Raw genomic sequence first — 23763 nt, forward strand, 5'->3', positions numbered from 1 at the left:
GCAAAGGTACAGCTGAGCTTTCACAGAGGAGCTTGTGTCCTGGGACATAGGGAGGGACACAACCCATTCATTCAGTGGCAGTGGACATATCCTGTTCCATCTGTATTCGCACCTGCAGTGTCATCTGACAGCCGATCACCCACCCAGGACTTGCCACCACGTCTGGGGAGCTTTTGTACCACACACGGCAGACGCTGGGGTGAATAGGCCGCTGGTTCTTGTTACCTTCCTCTTGTTCACCCTTTGTGCCGGGCACCTCCGTTCCTGATGAGTGTTGCTGGCTCTGCCTCGCATTCTGTGTGCCGAGATCCTGTTCCAGGCTATTCTCACGCGTACTCCTCAGTGGCGTCATGCAAAATGATGCTCCCCTATGGATGATGATGATGGGGGGAGTCCAAATCTCCCATGTGTCACAAATATCCATTGGCCTTGGGCTGAACGGGGCCCGCTGAAGTGTTGGGGGATGTCCAAGGGCTGCTGGAGCCTGTGTTACGTCCCGGCGCTCTTGTAAGGTGGTGCAGATTCAGAAGGTCATGAAGTTTTACAGGTGTGAAATGAGGCCACAAGATATGCAAATTCATGCATCAGTGGTTTGCACCATGATTGCGGTTGCAAACCATTGCCAACTGACTGCTAAAAGGGAGTGGCGTCCATTTGCAAAAGGATCTTAAGCTGTTGTCCGCAGACCCTTGGGGGGGGGGGTCCGCGATACAGTCATTCATGACGTCAGGTTAGTCAGTGAATCTCATGCCGTTGGTGAATGTAAACAACTTGTTACATTGTAGCCTGCCTGAACCCAGAGCGACCTGAGGCAGCCTTCCCCCAAGCTTGACGCAAGCAGCGCAGTCCGCGCGCTGCTAGCTTTCTGTCAGTTTGCTAATTTAGCAGCACTTCGGGTTGTTGACAGATAAAGAGGTTCTATAAATGTGTGACTTTGCATTTAAATGGGGTGATGCGGACCACCACACTGAAATGCATTGGTCTAACGCCTGATGCGTGGTACCTGGCAGGGCTGACTCGGGGGTGCACAACTGTTTACAAAATTAAATATTAAGAGTAGTAAACTACATATAAATAAAAAAGCAAAATGGAAAAATGTTAAAGCATTCTTTAAATATGAAGGAATTTTCAATTGAAGGCAAAAAAATTCCAGTCAGGTATTCCACAATTTTCTTTCTTGTTATAACTGCAGTTTTTGGGTAGCCTTTCGCCAAATAGTTCCTACATTTCTCTTTAAACCCTTCCCTGGTGAGGTCAGTGATTCCCTATTACTGTCGGTGAAGCATATACGCGTGGGTCCTGTACTTTTTAAGTAACTAAGCCAACATTCAACCTGATTTAGCCTTACACTATTTAGAGTCTTTGTCTGGATTGCGTAGGAGTACACTTGTCTAAGCTATCCCAGGTGTCTTCTCGCCATCTCTTGGTGTCTACTAATTGGTGCATTTTATCTGCATTAAGTGCCACCTCTTGCTCAGGCCTACAAGTGTTGTTTCTGTATATTGGAGTGTGTGTCCTTTTGCATTTTCACCTGTGATTTTGTTTTAAATGCACTCCCCTCTCAGTGCTACATTATAAACCTCCCACTCCAATGCTCTGATCCCTAACATTCCTGATTATGTTGGATAAACTGACTGATGTATTTCTTAATATGTGAGAGAAAGGGTTGGTCAGTAGGGCCTTGATCCGAAGTCTGCACAGTGGTATTTTGGGTCTGGCCTTTGTCTTTTAACGTGAGTACTGATACAAGTGATCTGAGAGGAACCTATTCAAGCTATCTCACACATCCCCAAGAGATGTTCTACTTTCATGAAGATATAATCAAGTCTGCTGCAAGTGTGATTTATGTAGGAGTAGCCTGAATAACTTTTCATTCAGTACTGAATTGTCTACCCAATTAAGGGCCATATGTACGAAATGATTTTGAATTTCTTAACGGACTGAATCGCTATTTCAAGCCGTTAAAAATTGCAAATTAGGCTTTCGGTATGTACGAAAGGCATAAATGCGGTCGCAAAAATCGATATTTACCCAGCAATATTTGCATTTTTGGAAATGGACAAAATAGGAAAACGACTTTGCATCTGTAGGAATCGCTGTTAGTAAATCGCATGGTACAAACATTCCGATTTGCAATTCCCAAATAGTGATTTCTACAGATTCGCTATTTAGGAGTCGGAAATTAAGGACTTGGTAAATATGGCCCTAAGTTCTCTTATTATGTGTTCTAGTGCCGATACCATTCCCGATTTCAATTCAACTGTGGGAGTGAATATATTATTATGCCCATGTAGGACACAATATAGAACGCCTGCCCTGATGAATCTGGTATCAAAGTAGGGAGATGAAATCTGCAATATTTCCCCAAAGAATAAATTGTCATCAGTGTTGGGTGTGTAAATGTTTACTAAGCAAGTTTCTGTACCGTCTGGGAGGCCCACAACCTATCTCTCTAGAGGATCCAGAAATGTTTCCTGTTTCTGAACTAGGACCCCTGTAGCGATGATTCTTACAAGGACCACCTGGAACAAGCAGAGTAGTGCACAGCGAAAATATGCCACTCCATTTTTTTCTTAGTTTATCAATCACTGGCTATAGTAAGCGTGTTTCCTGTAACAGTGATTTGTATCTCTCGTCTCTTAAGGTAAGCGTGTATCCTGTATCTTTAAGGATACCATTTCAGCTTCTGTACATTCCAGATCATCAGTTTCCACTGCATCAACATTGAGTTGTTATCATCAATATGTCCAGTATTTTTGCTAGCTCCCACCAACCACATAAGTATATGTACTGCTAATCCACATTTCATTGGACTTTAGATGTGTGCATCTGATTCCCAATTCACCCCAAGGCTGCTGATTAACATTGTGTTTTCTATAAAACAAATAACTTCCGCTCCCTGCCCCCATCACAACTAAGGGCTGGTGCGAATATAAACCCCCCGAATTACAAACTAGTAGCCCATCCAAATGGCTACGATTGTACTCCTCTAATATAGACTGTAGAGCTCACTAATCTTTCTCCTGGTCCTTTAAAACCTCCAATATCAACCACTCCACTATTGTGAACTAGTGGGTTTCACTCTGATGATAACAAACTAATCCTAAATCCACATTCATTATCTCTAACTTTACCTAGTGGTCAGATGGTGGCTAGCTCATACTCTCCCTTCCTTAAGCAGAGAACTTCTACGCCAGCCAGCAAACACTCTCTGCCCCAAGAGAAATGTTTATATGGCCTATCAGCAATTATGTATATTGTATTTGGAAGACCGATAATGCTCTGTCCCTTCCCCTCACAACTTGTACTTTGATTATTAGCCCCCCTACTTTTTTCTCCCTCTTCTTGTAGATGCATTCTATTACTTCAAGAGAAGTATGTGTTAATGTTACAATATTGATAAAAAGCGGTTTGGGTTCATTATTACATTGTTCAAAATGATTCAAGCGTAAGGATTAATACTCTACAAAGAGTTCCAGGTTCTTGTCACCAAGTTCAGGTTTTGCGGCAGGGGTGGACAAGTCCTTAAAGATGTCCGTGTTCTCATCTAACATGGTGTCATCTGATTGCACAAGTATTGTATTTCATGGGGATGTGGGCCTTGTTGTTCTTGTGATCTAATTCTGCCAGATTTCCCAACCCCCTTCTGCCCGAGCTGTAATGGTTGTGCCACTAAATCTTTGAGGTGTTTTGTCCCCCATCTCTAGCCGAGTTCACACTTCCTCTGGGGTATCGAAGAAGTAACTTTTTCTGTTTGTTATTACTTGTAGGCAAGCTGGATATTATAACATGTATTTCAAATATAATGCCTACAGCTTTTGCGTCACCTTGTTATATGTTTTTTAATTTGCACTTGCACCTATTTTGTATGGTCAGTAAAGATAGCAATCAGGATTTTCGGGGGATCGGAGTGTTGTGCTTTTTGTAGGATATAGTCTTTGTCTCTGTAATTGAGGAATCTGGCGATAAGTCCTCTCTGAGCGGCTCCCATTGATCGTCTGGAGACAAGGGATCGCTGTGATATTTCTAATACAGACGTGCCTGAGAGGCCTTGGGGTTTGAGCTCGTGTAAAATCCATTGTTCAAGGAATAATTCAGTTGATGTTCTTTCTGAATGGGAAGCCCAAAAACCTCAAGTTATTTCGCCTGAATCTGCCTTCTGCGTCTTCCACTCTAGTTTCCAGAGTTCTAGTTAGCGCATTCAGTTTGAACATCTGTTCCCATAAGGTGCCAATTTCAAGTTTCAATCCAACAGTTGAAAACTGCAAATGTTAAGGTTTTGATGTTCTCTGCAGTTGTTTGGACCCACTCCACCATTTTTCTCAAGTATGTGTGCAAAAGTTGGGTTCAAACATCACTGCATGGATTTTGTTTTCTAGTGGCCCCTTCAAGTTTTGAACGGCTAGTAGTAAGTCAGTCAAGATCATCTCATCTCTTTCAATATTCTGGTCATATTTACTGTGTGTTACTCTAAGTTGCTGTTTAAGGAGTTATATATATTTGGTGATAGAATTTCCTTGCACATGGTTGGCCATTTTATTCTTGCCCCTGTTTAGTGATTTGGATTATGTAGGTCTTTGGCAGTACTTTATTGTCCCAAAAGCCTGATGCTTGTAGGAACAATACAGAGCAATACCTCAGTTTATTGTGGATTATTAAGGACAACTTTCCCAGAGCGTACACGAGGGCTGACGCAGCAAACCCCACGATGACACCAATCGGGATGCCCCCCGCCCCTTTATATCCTATATCAGAGCAGAGACTGTATCAGTGTAATTCTTTCACATACTTTTTCTGTAACTGCAAGTCTCAGTGGTCAGTTTGTTTTCATAGCACATGGATTAATTTATCCTTGGCTTGGTCATCTGTCCCCAAGGAGACCCTTCGGCTAAATACCCTGCTCCTAGGCATGGGCACGGGCATCTTGCCAGGCCATGTCCTTGTTAGTCTAGTTTTGCTTGCTGATGTGAGGCCTTTAGGCTGGAGTGAATATGTCAGAAGGTGAAGTGAATGGAGGTGGTAGCATCCTTCTTTAACCACTGCAGCTACGTGGATGGTATTGTCACATTGGCCAGTCTGATGGAGCAGGAGGCAGACGAGGCATCAATATTGTTTGTGGCCAAGATGGTGAATGCTTTTTCACCCTAGTGCAGGTGTTGACACTATGATGCTTGTTAGCTGGTCTCTTGTCAAAGTCATGCATGACACTGGTGCTCAACAGACTCAGTTAGCCACATTCTCTTCCACCAAGGCCCCTGCAGTAGTTTGCCCCCCTTTCGTCATCTGTACCTTTTCAGCAATGACCGCAAGTTCCCTGACCAGTGGCCCTATGAACCAAATCTGAATAGACAACAGACTTCCTGATTGTGAAGCTTGGAGACATGCCTGTATCCAGTGTCCTGAGTGCAGTGGCTGGAGACAACCACCCTCTACTGCATTCTGGGGAAACCAATGACACTAATCCTATAAAGAGGGGAAAAGTCTGCCATTTAGGAGTGAGTAAATGACACTGTCCCCTTCTTATATACTTTACATTGTTAATGAATTGGCATTTATGTTCCTCTTTTCTTGTTGTGTTAGGATCTCAAACGGTAAACATTATTGACTATTAATATACGTTTTGGCAGATTCCTCTAATGTGAAATATACTGATTGTCATCGGCTAGTGATCACGATCAAAAACTGTTTGCAAACATTATTTAACCATTCCTTCAGTTCTGTAACCACATCTCTGTGGTTATTGCACTTTTTGCTGCAGCTTCATGACGAGGTTTGCAATTATCAGTTGTTTGTGAACGTTAGACAGCGTGCATAGCAAAGGACCCTGACTTTACTACTATCTTGTGTTATAGCATTGTTAAATTGTCTATAGTGGTGTGTGTGACATAGTCTGTGGCTTGCCTTGGCATTTATACTGTAAATATATTCATGCATTCTTGTGTTGTTAGTAAAACAATACGTGAACTCAACTCTGGCTAGCTGTGATAGTTGTGTTCTTACACTAGAGTCTCTTTGCGCCACGCGCTGTGCGCCCATACGTGCTGGTGGAAGCATGGAGCCTTGGTGAGGCTTAAGGCTAACCTTCGATGTCAGTCACTTGGGCCAGGAGCTCTTGACCTCTCCAGCCTTCTCGCTTTGTAAGTGCTGCTTAGTGGCCCCTGTAGCAATGGGCCGAAGAAAAAGCCTGCCAAACCGTCCCGTGGAACCGTTGACCATCCAAAGCCAAAACAGAATGATACGTTGTTGTATTTGTAGTATTTTCAGCAGTATGGGGATAACTTGCAACACTGTTCTGCTGATCCAAATGTGCATCGGAGTCCTATTCGACTTGTGATAATGTGTTTCGGGCATTATGTTCTGATCTGTCTTTCAGTTCTGCAACTGCCTTATTCACTGAGCCCTGGTTGTGTGGTTTTAGTAGTAGTAGTAGTATCTGTTTATTCATCATTAAAAACCATAAACATTATTAAAATATACAATTAACATCACAAATAAAAATAACTAAAGAGGAGGACAGCCAATCGTGAGGTCTATGTGCACAAAAAAGCTTCCGATGGATACATCTGCCTGTGGATTCCTTACCTTACAGGCAGATACTGTATCCACCAGAAAAAGCGTTACCGAAGGTAAGTAACTTGTTCATCTAGCAAATAACAGGTGTTACAGGTGCGTGCAAAATAGCGCATGAAGTGCAACAGTGCGGGTCTTCTGTCATGGTTAATCAAAAGATGTAAGCCAATGAGCCCTGATTCTGCCTTGCATCCCATAGTGGTGATGCATCTGTGTGAAATTAACAACGCCCTAAGTTGTTTACAGAATTACACGTAAGGTGCAGCAATGCTGGTATTTGGTCATCTAGGGATATTCGGATAGATTGGGGCAGGTAGGGAACAAATGAGCACAGGTTGTCCCTAGCAGCCCGCCATGACGTGGAAAGGTTCCAAGGATTCTTAGCGAGGTCTTTCTTAACCATCCACATTGACCCCAATAGGGTCTGAGAGTTGACTCCGACAGGGAATTTAAAAGTATCTAAAAAGGGTGCCAGTCTAACGTTAAGCATTGTGGTCCTTGGGTCTAATGACTCAATTACTGCTGATCTGCAAGACCTAATCCCTAGTGCATTAAATTCCTTTTTCGCATGATTCTTCACTGGTTGCCTAGAGTGGGACAAATACAGATAACATGCAGCAGTTTCATCTGTCTAGTGACATAAACCGCATTTCTAGTACCCCCTTTGACCTTCTTCCTTCCACTCTGGTATAAAGTCTAGAGTTGGAAGATCACCAAGCCTCAGTGGCAATAGCTTCTGCTAGCTCTTCAGAGAGTTAGTGGCTTTCAGAAAGGGGAGCTCTTTTTGGTCATCAAAGGATTTCAACACCAGCCACCAGTTTTTTTATGGCTGATCGTGGTTTATGGCCACATTTAAAAAACTGTGAAAACTCCAGCCTAACTTGGTTGGGCGATGCAGATCTCGGTAGCCGGAAAGCTTGTTTATAGGACCGTATCACGACTTTGTCCTCGGATGGATTTTGCTAACGTTGTAAAGGTGCAGTTGAGGGCTTGCGCTTTTTCCTTAACCGCATGCGTGCGGGCGTTTTTCCCGCTGTATGCGGCATTTTTTGATTTACCGCGTTACATGACGAGCTCAGCTCGTCATCAGCACACGGTAGGTAACGCTGATGACGAGCTGAGCTCGTCATCAGCATGGAAGGGGTTAATCACCTCCCTTTGGGGTGCCAAAGAAGCCCTCGAGTCTATCTTGACGCCTAAGTACACTTATGCAGGGATATCATCAATTGTAGCTCCACTAAGATGCCATTTGCGTTGATTTAAGATGCTTCAAATAAGCAAAATGACTTTGGCCTTACCGTTTATTTCCAGTCCATTATCCTCTGCGTACAATCCTAGTCAGTCCAGTAATCTGTGCAAACCTATTCTGGTGTTATTGAGCAACAGCAAGTCATCTGCGTACAGGATGTTTGACAATGGCTGGCCACCAAAACTCGGCCATGAGATACCTGTCCGTCTTATAATGCCAAGGAAAGATCCGCAATATATAGGTTAAAAAGAAGGGGAGCGAGAGCGCAGACTTATTTTAGTTGGTCGATGTTTTCACTTCCCTTGACAGGTGGATGCCATCCCTGGTCTTGATCTTGACCCAAGTGTCGAGTATAAAAGCCTGATAGCCCTTAAAATGTTGGACGGGATTCCCCACTGTTGGAGTGGGTTTAGTATTGGAGAGCGGTGAGAAAGGACTTTACCAATTACTTGCACATCTCATTGCTGAGTAGTTATCTGCATTGCTTAGCAGACCGAAATAGTCTGAGTGTGTTGTTGCTGGGTATGTGACATGTCTGAGTGCAAGTAAAATGTGAACCCCAGAGGTGTGATCATGGGAATGAGGTCTTCAGTCACTTGAAACCAGTTCTGGGGCAGCTCTCTCTCCTCTCTGTGATTGAAGCCTGATGGACTAGCGGAACAAAGAAGAGCATTTGCAGGCGTTATCTCACATCTGCCTGTGACTGGAAGAACCCCTTTCACAAGAATTAGGTTTCTGGAGACTGGCCTAATAGTCATCCTGCCAGAGGAACAGAAAAAAGTCCCCATACTCAAGCATTTGCCTTTCGCTCTGGGAGCAGTTTTCACACCTCATTTAGAGTTGAGCACTCAGAGGGTTGCACCTGGAGGCAAATACAAATTAACATCTACAGTCTCTAGGCAGGGGAAAAGCTAGCATTTCTAGGTGTTTCCTATCCAGAGATAGAATCATTAAATTGAATATTGCATCCTAGTGTTTTCCTGTGGAAGAGCCAGCCTTACTGCTGTGAAAATAGCTTTTGAGGCTTTTTCTCAGTAACAACATGTTTAAAATTACATTTCTAATCCTAGTCCTAATTTTCCACGTTTCCAAATTTTCTACATGTCCTACTTTTAAAAAACATACAAAGGGTTTTCTTTTGACAGGTCGAATTGCAGTGTAAACACTGCTTTAGCCAGGCCAAAATTGTAGGCCCGAAACCATGTTTTACACTGTCACTGTATTGGATGGCACAATGGGTGCTGTAGTCTACCAGAGACATTTAACTTACAGCCCCCTGGGTGCATTTTCTACCATATACTGTGGACATGTAGGCGAGATGAATATGCCAAGTAGAGGTATACCAGTTTCATCATGTTGAAAGTAGGAGCACAGGCACTTTACCTGTGGTTTGCAGGGGTAAAGTGTAAGGGCTTCTACAGCCAGTAAAAACAGATAGGGCCAAAAGTCGAGCAATACTTCAGCCAAAAGATTGTCATTTCACCCCAAAAAATAAATGGATGTTTGTATGTTGGTTATGTTTTACTGTATTTTTATAATGTGTACAAGGACTACTGCAGTAAACAGCGACAGTAGCCCAGTGTGTGTTGAGGCTGAAGAATCCTTATTGATTGTGTTTTGGTGCTGTAAAAGCATTTCTCCTGGTGCAGGACTGTTAATAAATTAAATATATAACCTCTAATTAATGAATCCTATTTCTCTTCCAGCGATATCTCCTCAGCCTTCAACAGTAAGTCTAAGATGCCACGCAGTGCTGAGTCTGTGAGCCCAAGGAAAGGGAAAACGCCAAACATTGCCCCGCAGTTCTCGCAGTCTGGACCGCAGCAAACCAGTCGCCCCAGCTCCGCCGGATCCTCTACGCGAAGCAGGCAGAGTAAGCACTCTTAGTTGTGTAATCCACTAATCCTCCAATGAGATCCCTCTCTTACACTGCAGCACACACCCCATTCGAAAGGTAAACAGGTCCTTGAATAATGACGGCCAATGAGATTCAGGAAGTTTCTGAAATGGCTTATGCGGAGTAGCCGCAGTAGCCTTGTGGATGCAACCGTCACACAAGTTATACTTGTGTGGCCTTTCTTTGTTTTCTTTTTTTTTGTTTTGTTTAATACTGCATTCATGAGTAGGACCCTCAACAATTGAAGCAATAAAATGTTGATGAAGTTTTATGTTCCCCAGTGGTGTTGGTTCTGCCAGTTCTCTCGACTGTCAGCCCTGAGTCTTGTCTCTCCGCCGCCATGTTCACACTGTTAAAGCCGCAGTGAAGGCTTCTGGCCCAGAGGGTATTCATTGTCCAGCCTACATGCCTCCCATACTGATTCAGAGCACATCCTGCTAAAGGGGTCTGTCAAACCATTGAGTCCACACTAATCAGTAAAAAGTGTTGCTCTCTGTTCAGCTTCATCTCAAAGCAGTGGAAATGCATCTCAAGGCCCCTGACAGTAGGAAAAGGATCTAGCTCTCCCTACAGAGCAGTCTGTCCCTTACTTCATTCATCTTTACCTCTCTACCTTGGCTGAAAGTGATTCTTTTTTAGAAACCTAATAGGTTTTTAAATCAAAAATTGAAAAAATGTTTTGAAAACACAGATAGTTTTGTTTCCAGTAAACTATTATTTTCTTTCTTTTCCAGAAAAAACTGTTCTTTTCTTCTTTTCTTTTATTCAGACGTCTATTTCTGACTTTGCTGCAATGCAATGTAAGAACTCCTACTCAGCTGCCCAAACAGTAACAGAATAAGGCAAATGCAAGTGAAATGGGCTGCATGGGTAATATGGTTAGTGATTGGTCCTTTGATTGATTCCATTTTCGTGAATGCTCAGGAAGTGGTTCAGTGAACATGAAAGGGGGCTCATGCATTGTCAGTGAGCATAGTACTGGGATGTCAAGTCCTGTAGATGTATCTTATCAGCAGAAGGCTCAATAGGTTTTTCTATAAGCTACGATTCAGGCAAAGGTCTTATGTATGCCTTCATTGAATCCCTGTCCTCTTTGGGCAAGCAGAAGGCGCAAGCAGAAGACACTACTTTATACGAGACTCAAATAAATGTGATTGCTATTCAAAGCGAAGAGACCTGAAGACCTCCTCTTGCCTGAAGACAAGAAATACTTTTCTCTGGGCAGCTTCAGATAGCCCTCCCGCAGAGTCCTGTCTACTCTAGATCTGAGAGTAGCATTACAATTCCACTGTTTTAAATACCTAGGTAGACTACACAGGGTCCCCAACAACGACCCCTGCTCTCTTAAGTAATTGCAGCTTTTGGCCATCTGTAAGGATGAAGAAAATGCAGATGCCATCTTGCTGGAGGAAATGAACTTAGAATACCTCTGGGTTATTACACCATGCAGCTTAGCCGCAGTAGCCACTTAACCAAAAGATCAAGGCCCGTGTGTACTACCACATTTTCCCGAAGACCCAGAACAGATACAACCCTTTGCTCCATCAGGCCTAAAGAGGCTATCCAGATTTTAGCAAGTATGTGAGGAGCTTCATTGCCTAGATAGACCATGGTTGCAAAGCAGGAGATGGTGGGTGACTGTAATCAAGGGGATACGTTTAATACTCCAATTCTTTGTTTGTACTTGGACAAGAACACGGTCTGCGACAAGCTTGGTCTGGGAGGTGGCGAAACCAGCTGGTAAAACAGGAACTTTATGAAAATGAACACCCCTGTTGTTTGTTTGTATTTAGACACAAGCAAGATCTGCAGCAAGTCTAGTCCTATGAGTGACAAACCAGCCAACGAAACTGGGATAAGCCGCATGTTTACTATGAGGAAATTGGGCCACGGTTGGATTGAGTCAATTTCCAGTGCTCCTCAGGATCCTCGGGTGCTAATTCCATATTCAAGGCACTGTACGCATCAACAAACACAGTGATGCTCCACGCTACTTTGGCGTGGGCTTGTATCATCCCTGGGCTTTTTTTTTTCAAACGTCCCTGTAGTAACGTAGGACATTTGTAAATTGCAAGAAGTATATTAAGCCTGGACTAGGTGAATGGTTCACAAGACAATATCCTGAAAAGCGTATATTTTTCCTCTACATTTTTTAACAGAGACACGTCTTCTCACTGAACTATCAGAACAGCCAGTAGTAGTGGTTGCGGCCAGGGGTGAAACCAACTTAATTTCATTTGGCAACCCGCAGGCTGTCACCAAAATGGTAAATTCTGTGTATTTGCTCAAGTTAATGAGAGGGACAGATGGATGACAATTTTTTTATACCTCATTATATGTATTCCTGCTTCTGCTGACCCTGCTCAAAGTAAGACAAATGCATGCGTCTTAACACTTGGTGGATTCAGTGACGAAGGAACTTAAAGGCACTGGTTCCAGTCTCCTACCTGCAGTGGTGGGCATGAAGCCTGCTGCCTATCACAGCAGATGGAGAATACATGTAGGGACACCTTTCGTAGGACACTTCTGAGTGCATCATTGGTGTTACCCATGTTATGTTTTAAAATACTACGCTGACCCTGCACTCGAGAAATATGTATTATGATAGTATGGCTAGTGCGGTGCAGTTTATATAAGCCACTCAAAACCAAATATATCAAACATATAAAGACTTCCCAGACAGAATAATATCATATAGTCGTATATCTTGATAATAGTTGTATCAAAAAATCCTTTATTAGTGGTGATTCAGTTTTCCTTCTTTTCCAATTAAAAACACCACATGATTGCTTTGCCGCCAATGCGTTTCATCCCTCTTGGGACTTCTTCAGGGCTTATTATGGCACTGAGTCTTTTATTGTTGATTAGTATTACTACAAGTCAACCTTAACAGCAACGTCGGTAAAAAAAGGTGTATTGGTAATAGTAATTCTCGTGCTTCATAGGAATTGGAACAACTCATGGGGACAACGTGAACTGACTATTGGAGACAATCCACCCTCCAGGAAGACTATATATAAGCAGTGAGCACCCATTACTTTAGGCGGATGTAATATTAGAACAAAGAAACTCTGATTATGGTATTCCTATGAAGCACAAGAATTGCTGTCACCAATATACCGTTCTTTACCGATGTTGCTGTTAAGGTTGACTTGTAGTAATAATTGCAAAAAACACAGTTGATGGACAGAATGTAGAACAATGTCATACATTCACCACAGTACAAGGATCTGGGCCTAAATCCATCGTTTTTTTGCACTCCACACCACCCTGGGTTAGACGCTGGCTATATGCAAATCAGCTCTGACCCTGTGCCTCATGGGAACAGTCCAGTCCGAACTACCAAGCCATGTCTATCCCAGACCGGAATCAAGCATCCAAGGACCGGTTTCTGGCTATCAGCCTTCATCAGCCTGGATAGCTTGACTCCAGTGGTGTGGAGAGCCTGGGACTCACGTCTGAGCATACCCAGCCCACTCGGGGTGAAAATTGCAAAAAACACAGTTGATGGACAGAATGTAGAACAATGTCATACATTCACCCCAGTACAAGGATCTGGGCCTAAATCCATCGTTTTTTTGCAATCCACACCACCCTGGGTTAGACACTGGCTATATGCAAATCAGCTCTGACCCTGTGCCTCATGGGAACAGTCCAGTCCGAACTACCAAGCCATGTCTTTCCCAGACCGGAATCAAGCATCCAAGGACCGGTTTCTGGCTATCAGCCTTCATCAGCCTGGATAGCTTGACTCCAGTGGTGTGGAGAGCCTGGGACTCACGTCTGAGCATACCCAGCCCACTCAGGGTGAAAATTGCAAAAAACACAGTTGATGGACAGAATGTAGAACAATGTCATACATTCACCCCAGTACAAGGATCTGGGCCTAAATCCATCGTTTTTTTGCACTCCACACCACCCTGGGTTAGACACTGGCTATATGCAAATCAGCTCTGACCCTGTGCCTCATGGGAACAGTCCAGTCCGAACTACCAAGCCATGTCTATCCCAGACCGGAATCAAGCATCCAAGGACCGGTTTCTGGCTATCAGCCTTCATCAGCCTGGATAGCTTGACTCCAGTGGTGTGGAGAGCCTGGGACTCACGTCTGAGCATACCCAGCCCACTCGGGGTGGAAAGTGCAAAAAACACAGTTGATGGACAGAATGTAGAACAATGTCATACATTCACCCCAGTACAAGGATCTGGGCCTAAATCCATCGTTTTTTTGCACTCCACACCACCCTGGGTTAGACACTGGCTATATGCAAATCAGCTCTGACCCTGTGCCTCATGGGAACAGTCCAGTCCGAACTACCAAGCCATGTCTTTCCCAGACCGGAATCAAGCATCCAAGGACCGGTTTCTGGCTATCAGCCTTCATCAGCCTGGATAGCTTGACTCCAGTGGTGTGGAGAGCCTGGGACTCACGTCTGAGCATACCCAGCCCACTCGGGGTGAAAATTGCAAAAAACACAGTTGATGGACAGAATGTAGAACAATGTCATACATTCACCCCAGTACAAGGATCTGGGACTAAATCCATCGTTTTTTTGCACTCCACACCACCCTGGGTTAGACACTGGCTATATGCAAATCAGCTCTGACCCTGTGCCTCATGGGAACAGTCCAGTCCGAACTACCAAGCCATGTCTTTCCCAGACCGGAATCAAGCATCCAAGGACCGGTTTCTGGCTATCAGCCTTCATCAGCCTGGATAGCTTGACTCCAGTGGTGTGGAGAGCCTGGGACTCACGTCTGAGCATACCCAGCCCACTCGAGGTGAAAATTGCAAAAAACACAGTTGATGGACAGAATGTAGAACAATGTCATACATTCACCCCAGTACAAGGATCTGGGCCTAAATCCATCGTTTTTTTGCACTCCACACCACCCTGGGTTAGACACTGGCTATATGCAAATCAGCTCTGACCCTGTGCCTCATGGGAACAGTCCAGTCCGAACTACCAAGCCATGTCTTTCCCAGACCGGAATCAAGCATCCAAGGACCGGTTTCTGGCTATCAGCCTTCATCAGCCTGGATAGCTTGACTCCAGTGGTGTGGAGAGCCTGGGACTCACGTCTGAGCATACCCAGCCCACTCGGGGTGAAAATTGCAAAAAACACAGTTGATGGACAGAATGTAGAACAATGTCATACATTCACCCCAGTACAAGGATCTGGGCCTAAATCCATCGTTTTGTTGCACTCCACACCACCCTGGGTTAGACACTGGCTATATGCAAATCAGCTCTGACCCTGTGCCTCATGGGAACAGTCCAGTCCGAACTACCAAGCCATGTCTTTCCCAGACCGGAATCAAGCATCCAAGGACCGGTTTCTGGCTATCAGCCTTCATCAGCCTGGATAGCTTGAGTCCAGTGGTGTGGAGAGCCTGGGACTCACGTCTGAGCATACCCAGCCCACTCGGGGTGAAAATTGCAAAAAACACAGTTGATGGACAGAATGTAGAACAATGTCATACATTCACCCCAGTACAAGGATCTGGGCCTAAATCCATCGTTTTTTTGCACTCCACACCACCCTGGGTTAGACACTGGCTATATGCAAATCAGCTCTGACCCTGTGCCTCATGGGAACAGTCCAGTCCGAACTACCAAGCCATGTCTTTCCCAGACCGGAATCAAGCATCCAAGGACCGGTTTCTGGCTATCAGCCTTCATCAGCCTGGATAGCTTGACTCCAGTGGTGTGGAGAGCCTGGGGCTCACGTCTGAGCATACCCAGCCCACTCGGGGTGAAAATTGCAAAAAACACAGTTGATGGACAGAATGTAGAACAATGTCATACATTCACCCCAGTACAAGGATCTGGGCCTAAATCCATCGTTTTTTTTGCACTCCACACCTCCCTGGGTTAGACACTGGCTATATGCAAATCAGCTCTGACCCTGTGCCTCATGGGAACAGTCCAGTCCGAACTACCAAGCCATGTCTTTCCCAGACCGGAATCAAGCATCCAAGGACCGGTTTCTGGCTATCAGCCTTCATCAGCCTGGATAGCTTGACTCCAGTGGTGTGGAGAGCCTGGGACTCACGTCTGAGCATACCCAGCCCACTCGGGGTGGAAATTGCAAAAAACACAGTTGATGGACAGAATGTAGAACAATGTCATACATTCACCCCAGTACAAGGATCTGGGCCTAAATCCATCGTTTTTTTGCACTCCACACCACCCTGGGTTAGACACTGGCTATATGCAAATCAGCTCTGACCCTGTGCCTCATGGGAACAGTCCAGTCCTAACTACCAAGCCTTGTAGTAATACTCATCAACAATATAAGACTAATAATAAGCCCTGAAGAAGTCCCATGAGGTATGAAACGCGTTGGCGGCATATAAACTGCATCGCACTAGCCATACTATCATAATACATTATTTTTGAGTGCAGGGTCAGTGTAGTATTTTGAAGACCGTGGAATTTGTTCCGCCATAGTGGGATGTATGTGGGTCACATCCCAAATCAGTGGCACCAAGGTTAGAAAATGTACTGAACAGGCGTACTGAGCAGTGACGTTTGGTGCGGGAATCTTTAAAAGCTCTGACCCTGATTCCATGTTATGTTTTAACTTCTCATGAAGATCCGAACATCCATATTTTTCTTAGCGTTAAACTGAAACTGGGTGGCAGAACGCATTATACTTATTTGTAGTCCTTTGCTGTCTTTGGAACCTCATGTAACTGTGTCATAGATTTAATAAATACTGCCCGCCTGATGGTGGCCTAGCTGGAACAGACCTGACCGTCTAAGCGTTTATAGAAGATATGGATTTGTAGTAAATCACTGGTCGCAGAATAAAACAATTGGTAAAGGGTTCACCTTTGAAAGCCTGAGGTATGGAAAGAAAACCTTACAGTACCTTACCTTATGACCCAGACACATGCATTTACACTGTAGTTATTGGCTGACTCACAGACAGTGTGAGAGCTGAATTTGCTGGTCTGTGTTGAAGGCACAGATCAGGAGCTCTCCTAGATCTGGCTGCTCTGAAGTTTCTGGTTACACAGATGTCTCTGTAGTTTTCATCCAGACCCTCTATTGAATTGGATGTATGTTTTTGTGGATAACCATTGGGGTTTGTTGCCCCGGTGTCAGCCTTCTATACCTAATTCCTTGACCAGATACAACTGTCGCAGGTCTCTTATCACCAGCTGATAGTCAGGGTAACCTACTCTTCTTGTGTGGGGTGTGCGGAGCGTGTGCCGTGAAGCCCTAGCTAAAGTTCTGTAAATTTTGAGCTCACTTTCTATTGCATTTATGTCTGCCATCATCTGCCCGGAATGCCCGGATGAAGCACTCTACTATGAATAGAAATGGCTCAACGTCTTGATGGGGCGCTGCAAAGGCTGTCACTAGGGCGACGTCAGCTTGTGCTAGTCTGACAGCTTGTGAGCCCCAGTGCTACTTGGTCCTCAGCAGCTTTTGTGTTTGGTGTCAAATAAAGAATGTTATTTTTGTTTGTGGTGATGGAGCCCTACAATGTTTTACACCCAAAGATTTGCCGATGGCGCACACGTTGAGGGAAATCCTTGCGTTGCAGGAAACTCTTTCATCTGAGCCTGAATGGGCAGTTACCAAAGCTCCTGTGTCTGGAAGAACAAGTGAAGGTGGTAAGTGGGGTGAACAGCACAGTCATCCTCCTCAAAGTCCAGAAGCTCTTGGAGACATGAGCGCAGGCCCAGAGCGGTCCGAGACATCACCATTGTGACCGCCTCTAGCGATGGGGCTTTCTTCTGTGATGGTTGGGTTGGTGTAGGTAAAGGCTTTGAAGAAGATCCTGCAGATATTAAAGGCAATTCAAATAAAAAGTTGTAGCTGGTGAAGGAAGGTGGGTAGGATTATGTGATCAGATATATTCACCCAGGATGAGTCTAGCTGATAGCGAAGGAACACTTTTAGCTGACCATGTGTGGTTTTTATAATACAACCAGTGAGAGGTCTACCACCACCATCTGGGGAACTCACCCAGAAAGAGGCCCTGATCCTGAAATCAGTGGTGGGGGGAGGGGGGGGGGAGGGGCTGCACTGTTGGATTTTGCTCAGAAGATGCCAGCAGAAGGTAGCAGCACTGGTTGGTTCAACAAGGTTGGTACATAAGTTGTGATTGAAGAACAAAATCCAGCGTTGAGTGAAGGTCACCATGGGTGAGGATCATGGAAAAGCTGACATTGAGATTAAGGCTGGTTACCATTACCTAGGGTTAAGAAAACTATCTGTTTACTTTTAATTTCATTCACATCTACAGATGGTTTATGTTTGCTGAATTTCTTCAGAAGGTGGCTTCCTGCAGTCAAGCCAGGTGTCATCTGCATGCTTTGAGATGGGGAGAGGGCGGTGGTTTGTAGAGATACCTAAATAGAGGGTCCTTAACTTGTCATTTGGGAGCAGCGCTGCGCTGAACAAGGTTGAAGGCCCAGGGATGTCATTTAGGGTTGTTCACAATAGGGCTCGCTACACTCTAGATTCACATAATAGTACTATTCTTTAATGAAAAATAATGGGAGTTACATAACATAATGTAGGTCTTTATGTAAAAATGCATTTTGGTTCGCTTTGCATAGCGCTGCGCATCACAGAGGCCACTTCAGAGCGCTAAGTGACATTCACTTTGGACGCTGTCGCTTGTCTCTCATTCTAAGCTCATGATAATTTGACGATCTGTTGAAGTTAGAGTGACAGCGCTGAAACGTTCATATGGTTTTATTTTGGGGGTGGTTTTATTTGGAGTTTTATTTATCGCGAACTCGCCCCAAAGGTATCAGAGCGCTTTACATAGCACCAGTTGCATTACATGAGGACACATTCATTTTTGTTAGGCTCGGGGAGATCTATGGCCAGATGTTGGTAAAATCAAATTTGCAAGTCCTTAATAGCGAATTTTACCGATTCGCTATTAAGGACTCGCACAATTGAATGTAGGTAGGAATTGCAAAAATATTAGTGATTCCTTAATATGCCTTAATCACGAATCGCAAAATGAGATTTTCTAATAAGGAATACCTACCCATTCATTCCTATGGGCTAGGAGGCCCATAGGAATGAATGGGAAGATATTCACTATTTGTGTTTCGCTATTAAACAATCGCAAATAGCGGGAGCTATTTCAAGGGTGCCAGGGTGTCAAAAGGACACCCTGTTGCACCCCTGAAATGTGCATGTGTGCACGTGGCGCACATACATACCCTAAGGGCATGAATGTCTGCCACATGGCACTTTTAAAGAAAGCAAAAAAGTGTTTTTTAAAGGAAATCGCTAATTACCACCAACTTGCAGTTGGTGGTAATTAGCGATTCCTTAAGGCTAAAGTGCACTTTCTTTTGTGCTACTTACATTGCGTTTAAGGAATTACAATTTGCGATTCCTTAAATGCAAGAGCAAAATAAGGAATCGCAATTTTACCATTCCTTATTTTGCTACTAGATATAAACTCACCCACATTGCTCTCAGCCAAATAGCGAGCACAAACGCTGAAATTCTGCGATTCACTATTTGGCCACCTACATCTGGCCCCAAGTGATTTGCCCAGAATCACAGGATGTTGAGCGTCCCTGCCGAGACTCGAACCCACTTCCACAGCTTCTAGTTTAACCCCTCCCATGCTCATGACGAGCTCAGCTCATCATGAGCCACCGTTGCCGTGTGCTCATGACGAGCTGAGCTCGTCATAACGGCTGCAACGCTCGCACGCGGGGCTAATTCCCCCGCTGTGCTGAGCGTTCCAAAGAAGCAGGTGTGACCGTGACGAGCTCAGATCGTCACGAGCACCGTGGCGCTGTGCGCACCCCCTGCCCCCCAGCACAGCGGGGGAATTACCCCCACGGCCAACGGGTTAAAAGCATTGTACATCTAATGTCTGTAGCCATGGACTGCACAGAGTCAGGGGCTGTAGGAATTCCTGTCTCTGTTGCAGGGCTGAGACCTTTAAGTTGCACTGGACGTCGGTGCCCCATGAGCCATTTCCACCACTTTTCAGGTTTTAAACTGATTGCTTTGTTTCATGTGTTCAGGTGGTCAGTGTGGGCTCTGGTGAGTTAGTTTTATATTATGCGCTACAGCCGATTTCTGTCTGGGACATATTCAAAATGTTAGCTTCTGTTTTTTAAATTGTCTGCAGCATGTGCCTAGGTTGTACGAAAGGGTATGTGTTGTGATATATTCTGTCTCATTTAATTTGGTTATAATGATTCATGTCCTAGCGCTCATGTAGCCAACACTCTATAAACATTTCAAATAAATCATTAAGCTTCCTTTTAAGCTTCTGTTTTTCTGTTGACTTTATCATTGATGCTGTCCTGCTGGGTCATCTGTTTGTTTTTGCTGTCCTCGAGTTAGCTTTCCCATATTTTTATATATTCTTTCATATGGCGCGTGTCGCAATCAATTTCTCCATGTTTTCCTCTTGTTGCCTTCCCAGGCGTTATGTTTTACCTTGTTTATATTGCTCCCTATCTTCTCCTCCTCTCTATGGATGGTATATTTATAAACTGGGTCTGTGCTTGTGTGTGCGCGCGCAGCCCCATGTAGGCTCCTTCGTTGTCCCCAATGTTCGCTTTGTCTTGGTATATCGGGCTCTCTATTCCTAAATCTACTCTCTTCTGAAGTCGTTCAAAGAAACACAGAGGGTCGACTGTCCTCAAATTTAGATGAAAACAAATTCCTCTTCCCCCCTGTCCACAGTAACTGATAGCGCCTCTTCTCCTTTTCCTCCGCAGGCAGCCAGTCTTATAGGAAGTGAGGACAGCAACTGTCCCCTGGGAGGAGCTGCCAAACGTCGCCTCACGACCAAGCCAAGTTCCGATGATTGGAGCCGCACAACAACAATTTGCTTGGCAGACACAGCGGGATCCGGCACGCAAGCGCTCAACACTGCAAATCTTTTTCAAAGCAAGAGGGTCAGACTTATTTAGTCTTCTACAGGTTCAGCCAAGACACTCAACCCCATAAGAACCTTGAGAGAATCATGGACAACCTCTTCAATCGATCATCGAGACATCTGGTCCACTCAGCGTCAAAAGAGCCTTTGAGAGAATTGGTGACCAACTTCTTCCTTCCATCAAACTCCCACCTGAGCCGCCCAATGTTAGAAGAACCATTCAGAGAACCAGAGGTCAGCATTTTCAATCCATCATACTCTAACCTAAGCACCCAACCTCATAAGAACTGTTCAGAGCATCAGGGGCAAACCTCTTTCATCCTCGATGCACCCAGCAAGCCAGACTCCTCAACCTCACAATGACCATTCAAAGCACCCGTGGCAAGCCACTTTAATCTTCCGCACACCCAGCCCGGCTCCTCCGACTCTCATGAACCATTCAGAACATTAATGTTGAAACCCCTCTTGGGTCTTCCATACACCTCGAGACACAGGAGCGAAGAGGTTTCCACGGCTCTGTAGTGATCTAGTGTACAGACAAACTATTTATCATAATTTATTTTTATAATCTTCACACATTGATGCATATTATTAAGGAGTTTCAGATGCATGTAAAGCTTGAACACAAATCACCCTGTGTAGTGTGGAAATAAAAGGCATTTGGATGACAAAAATTGAGTGGAAGTCAATATATTTGCATCATTGCCAACATTCACTCAGGTTGCGTACAAGTGTTCTGTGCGCAAAATAAAACTTACCCGTGGCAGACATAGGAATACAGTGGCAAGGTCTATCCGGTGGTTGCTGCTGTGTTACGTTCATACTCCCACACCACAACCCGTTTGCTCCTTACAGTTGGATACATGACAGCCTTTAGAAACAGGAAGAGAGAGATTTTGGAAAATAAATTGGGAGAATGTATTTTCTCAATTGAATTGCATTGAAGGGGATGCCATTTTAGGGATGAAACAGCTCAAATATACCCATATTTGACTTAATAAATTGAGTGTCTCCCACCCGATTTAGAGGGGGTAGCTTCTGGGGTTTGGTGTTTGAGGTGTGACACACCCCAAATCATTAGTGTATAAAACAAGGACCCCCTGAGAAAAGAACAAACTGTACTCCTAGGTCAGGGATAAATCATATAGGTAAACAACAACCTAGGCAGACAAAATGCTTATCAAGTAAATGTTACATGGGCAAGGGACCATATTTAAAGTGAGGTTAAAAACAAAATTTGTATTTGCCAATACATTTTGTTTTTAACCTCACTTTAAATATGGTTCCTTGCCCATGTAACATTTACTTGATAAGCATTTTGTCTGCCTAGGTTGTTGTTTACCTATACACCCCAAATCATGGCATTCTTTGCTTGGTAGTCTGGTCTGAGAATCATGAGTCAGGTCTGATGTGTTTTCTTTTATTCTCCTGATTTCACGGAGAGGTTTTAACCTGTTCATTTCTTTGGATCAGAAACTTAAAGATATATATATATATATATATATAGTGGCAGATTTACCAAAAAAGTAGTAAGTCACACGCTAAGTAGTACTCCTTGAATGGATATACATTTACTACTTTTTGGGATTCACAAACATTGGCAGTAGTAGTTTTGGAATGCTATGCCAGACTCTAGTTTCCAGCCATACTACTGGCAGTCAAACACCCAGAAGGTGATTGGATCAATGCTGGCAAAGAGTCTCACCACTCTTACTCGCTCGCTGTAGCATTCCAAACCATTGTTTTTCACCCACTGTGCCACTCTAGACAGCGAGCCTGATTAGAGGGAGTAAAGGCAGAGACGTGGTGAAGGAATTTGTGTCCACCAGTCTGCCTTTAACCTACCCACCAAATTTAAAGATGTATGCCGGCCCTGAAGACATCTGTAAATGTTGCCAGGAACTGCAGACATGACGCCTCCCGTCAATGTAAAAAACGTTTGAGGGGCTCCTCTGCCAAACATGACAGCCGCCTATCAAAGTTTCACAAAGTTTTTTATTTTTCAAAAAGAAATTACCAAAGTGGGAGTTTTGTTTTGAAAGAAAAAATAAACTAGTGACCTAGTGACTAGTTAGGAGATCATTTTTCTTTTTTATAGTCCAACAGTGACCGACAGTTTAAAAAAAATCAAAAAAATCCAACTCGGAGGAGCTTCGCGCGCATCCAAGATGGTCGCGTGAGCACAGGGCTCCCGGACCCTCGCCACCTCCGCCGACTATCCTGACTTTTATCCTGAATTGGACGACGGGTTGTTGCTGGCACAGCCCCGCTGATCAATTCTCCGTTCACAGATTTTGATTTGGACATTGGGTGCCGAAGTTACGGATCTCTGACTTTTTAGGCCTGCTCCATGGCACTGCCCCGGTCTCTGTTTTTCTGCCAGCCGGACTGCAATTGAACAACAACGGACCACCCGAGTCGTCTCTGCTCGGTCGTCTACTTTCGGTTTCGTTTCTCACCCAGGGGCCTCATTGACTCAGCCTGAGTGACCTGTTTCGACCGCCTCCCACCCTATTATTTCTCGGAACAGTGACTCTGGTCCATTTGGTCCACTATCTGGTGAGAGGCCCGTAATTCATCCTCCCCACTGAAGTGAGTGACTTGGTTGTAGCCATTTTTACCCAGTATCAGGCTACCCTCCGGGGCTCTAGATCTAAAATGGCCACCAAGCCTGAAGGTGAAAGATGCAAGACCAGGCCGGGCGTCCGGGGGGATTCCGTGCAATCGAATTTCATGGATAGATATACCCTCGCTAAGGGCTCTCCTGGAGGACCGACTAAATCCCCGACTATTGCTGCAGAAGAATCCTCGACTGGTGAGGACCTGTCGCTACGGGACGTTATGGGCGCCATCTCTGCGATGAAGGCCACATTGGGACAACAATATGAGGCCCTGTCCCACAAACTGGACACTGTCGCTATTGATGTTAACTTGATCAGGGCTGACCTTGCAAAGACCAACGAAAGGGTTAAGTCCCTCGATCTCAAGACATCTAGCCTTACGACCGTCGTCTCTGATTTACAAGTTGAGTTTGGTGACTTACGGACCGCCCAGGCCTCCTTCTCTCGACGCCTGGAAGATTTCGAGAGCCGGGCCCGGCGGAACAACGTCCGCCTGATTGGTGTCCCGGAAATATCGGGGGGCCTCTCCGGTG

General features: G+C 44.7%; 1 protein-coding gene across 1 annotated transcript in view; it reads left to right on the forward strand.

Moving 5' to 3' along the window:
- Positions 1-21281, forward strand: part of ARMC9 (armadillo repeat containing 9) — a 442743-nt gene extending 421462 nt beyond the window's left edge. Inside the window, exons 24-25 of the mRNA XM_078667778.1 lie at positions 9526-9692; positions 20449-21281. Of these exons, the coding sequence (XP_078523904.1) occupies positions 9526-9692; positions 20449-20471 (190 nt within the window). The 3' untranslated portion in view covers positions 20472-21281. The remainder of the gene's footprint in view (positions 1-9525; positions 9693-20448) is intronic.
- The last annotated feature ends 2482 nt before the right edge of the window (positions 21282-23763 follow it).

This window comes from Lissotriton helveticus, chromosome 11, assembly GCF_964261635.1.
Source record: "Lissotriton helveticus chromosome 11, aLisHel1.1, whole genome shotgun sequence".
Taxonomy (NCBI): Eukaryota; Metazoa; Chordata; class Amphibia; order Caudata; family Salamandridae; genus Lissotriton; species Lissotriton helveticus.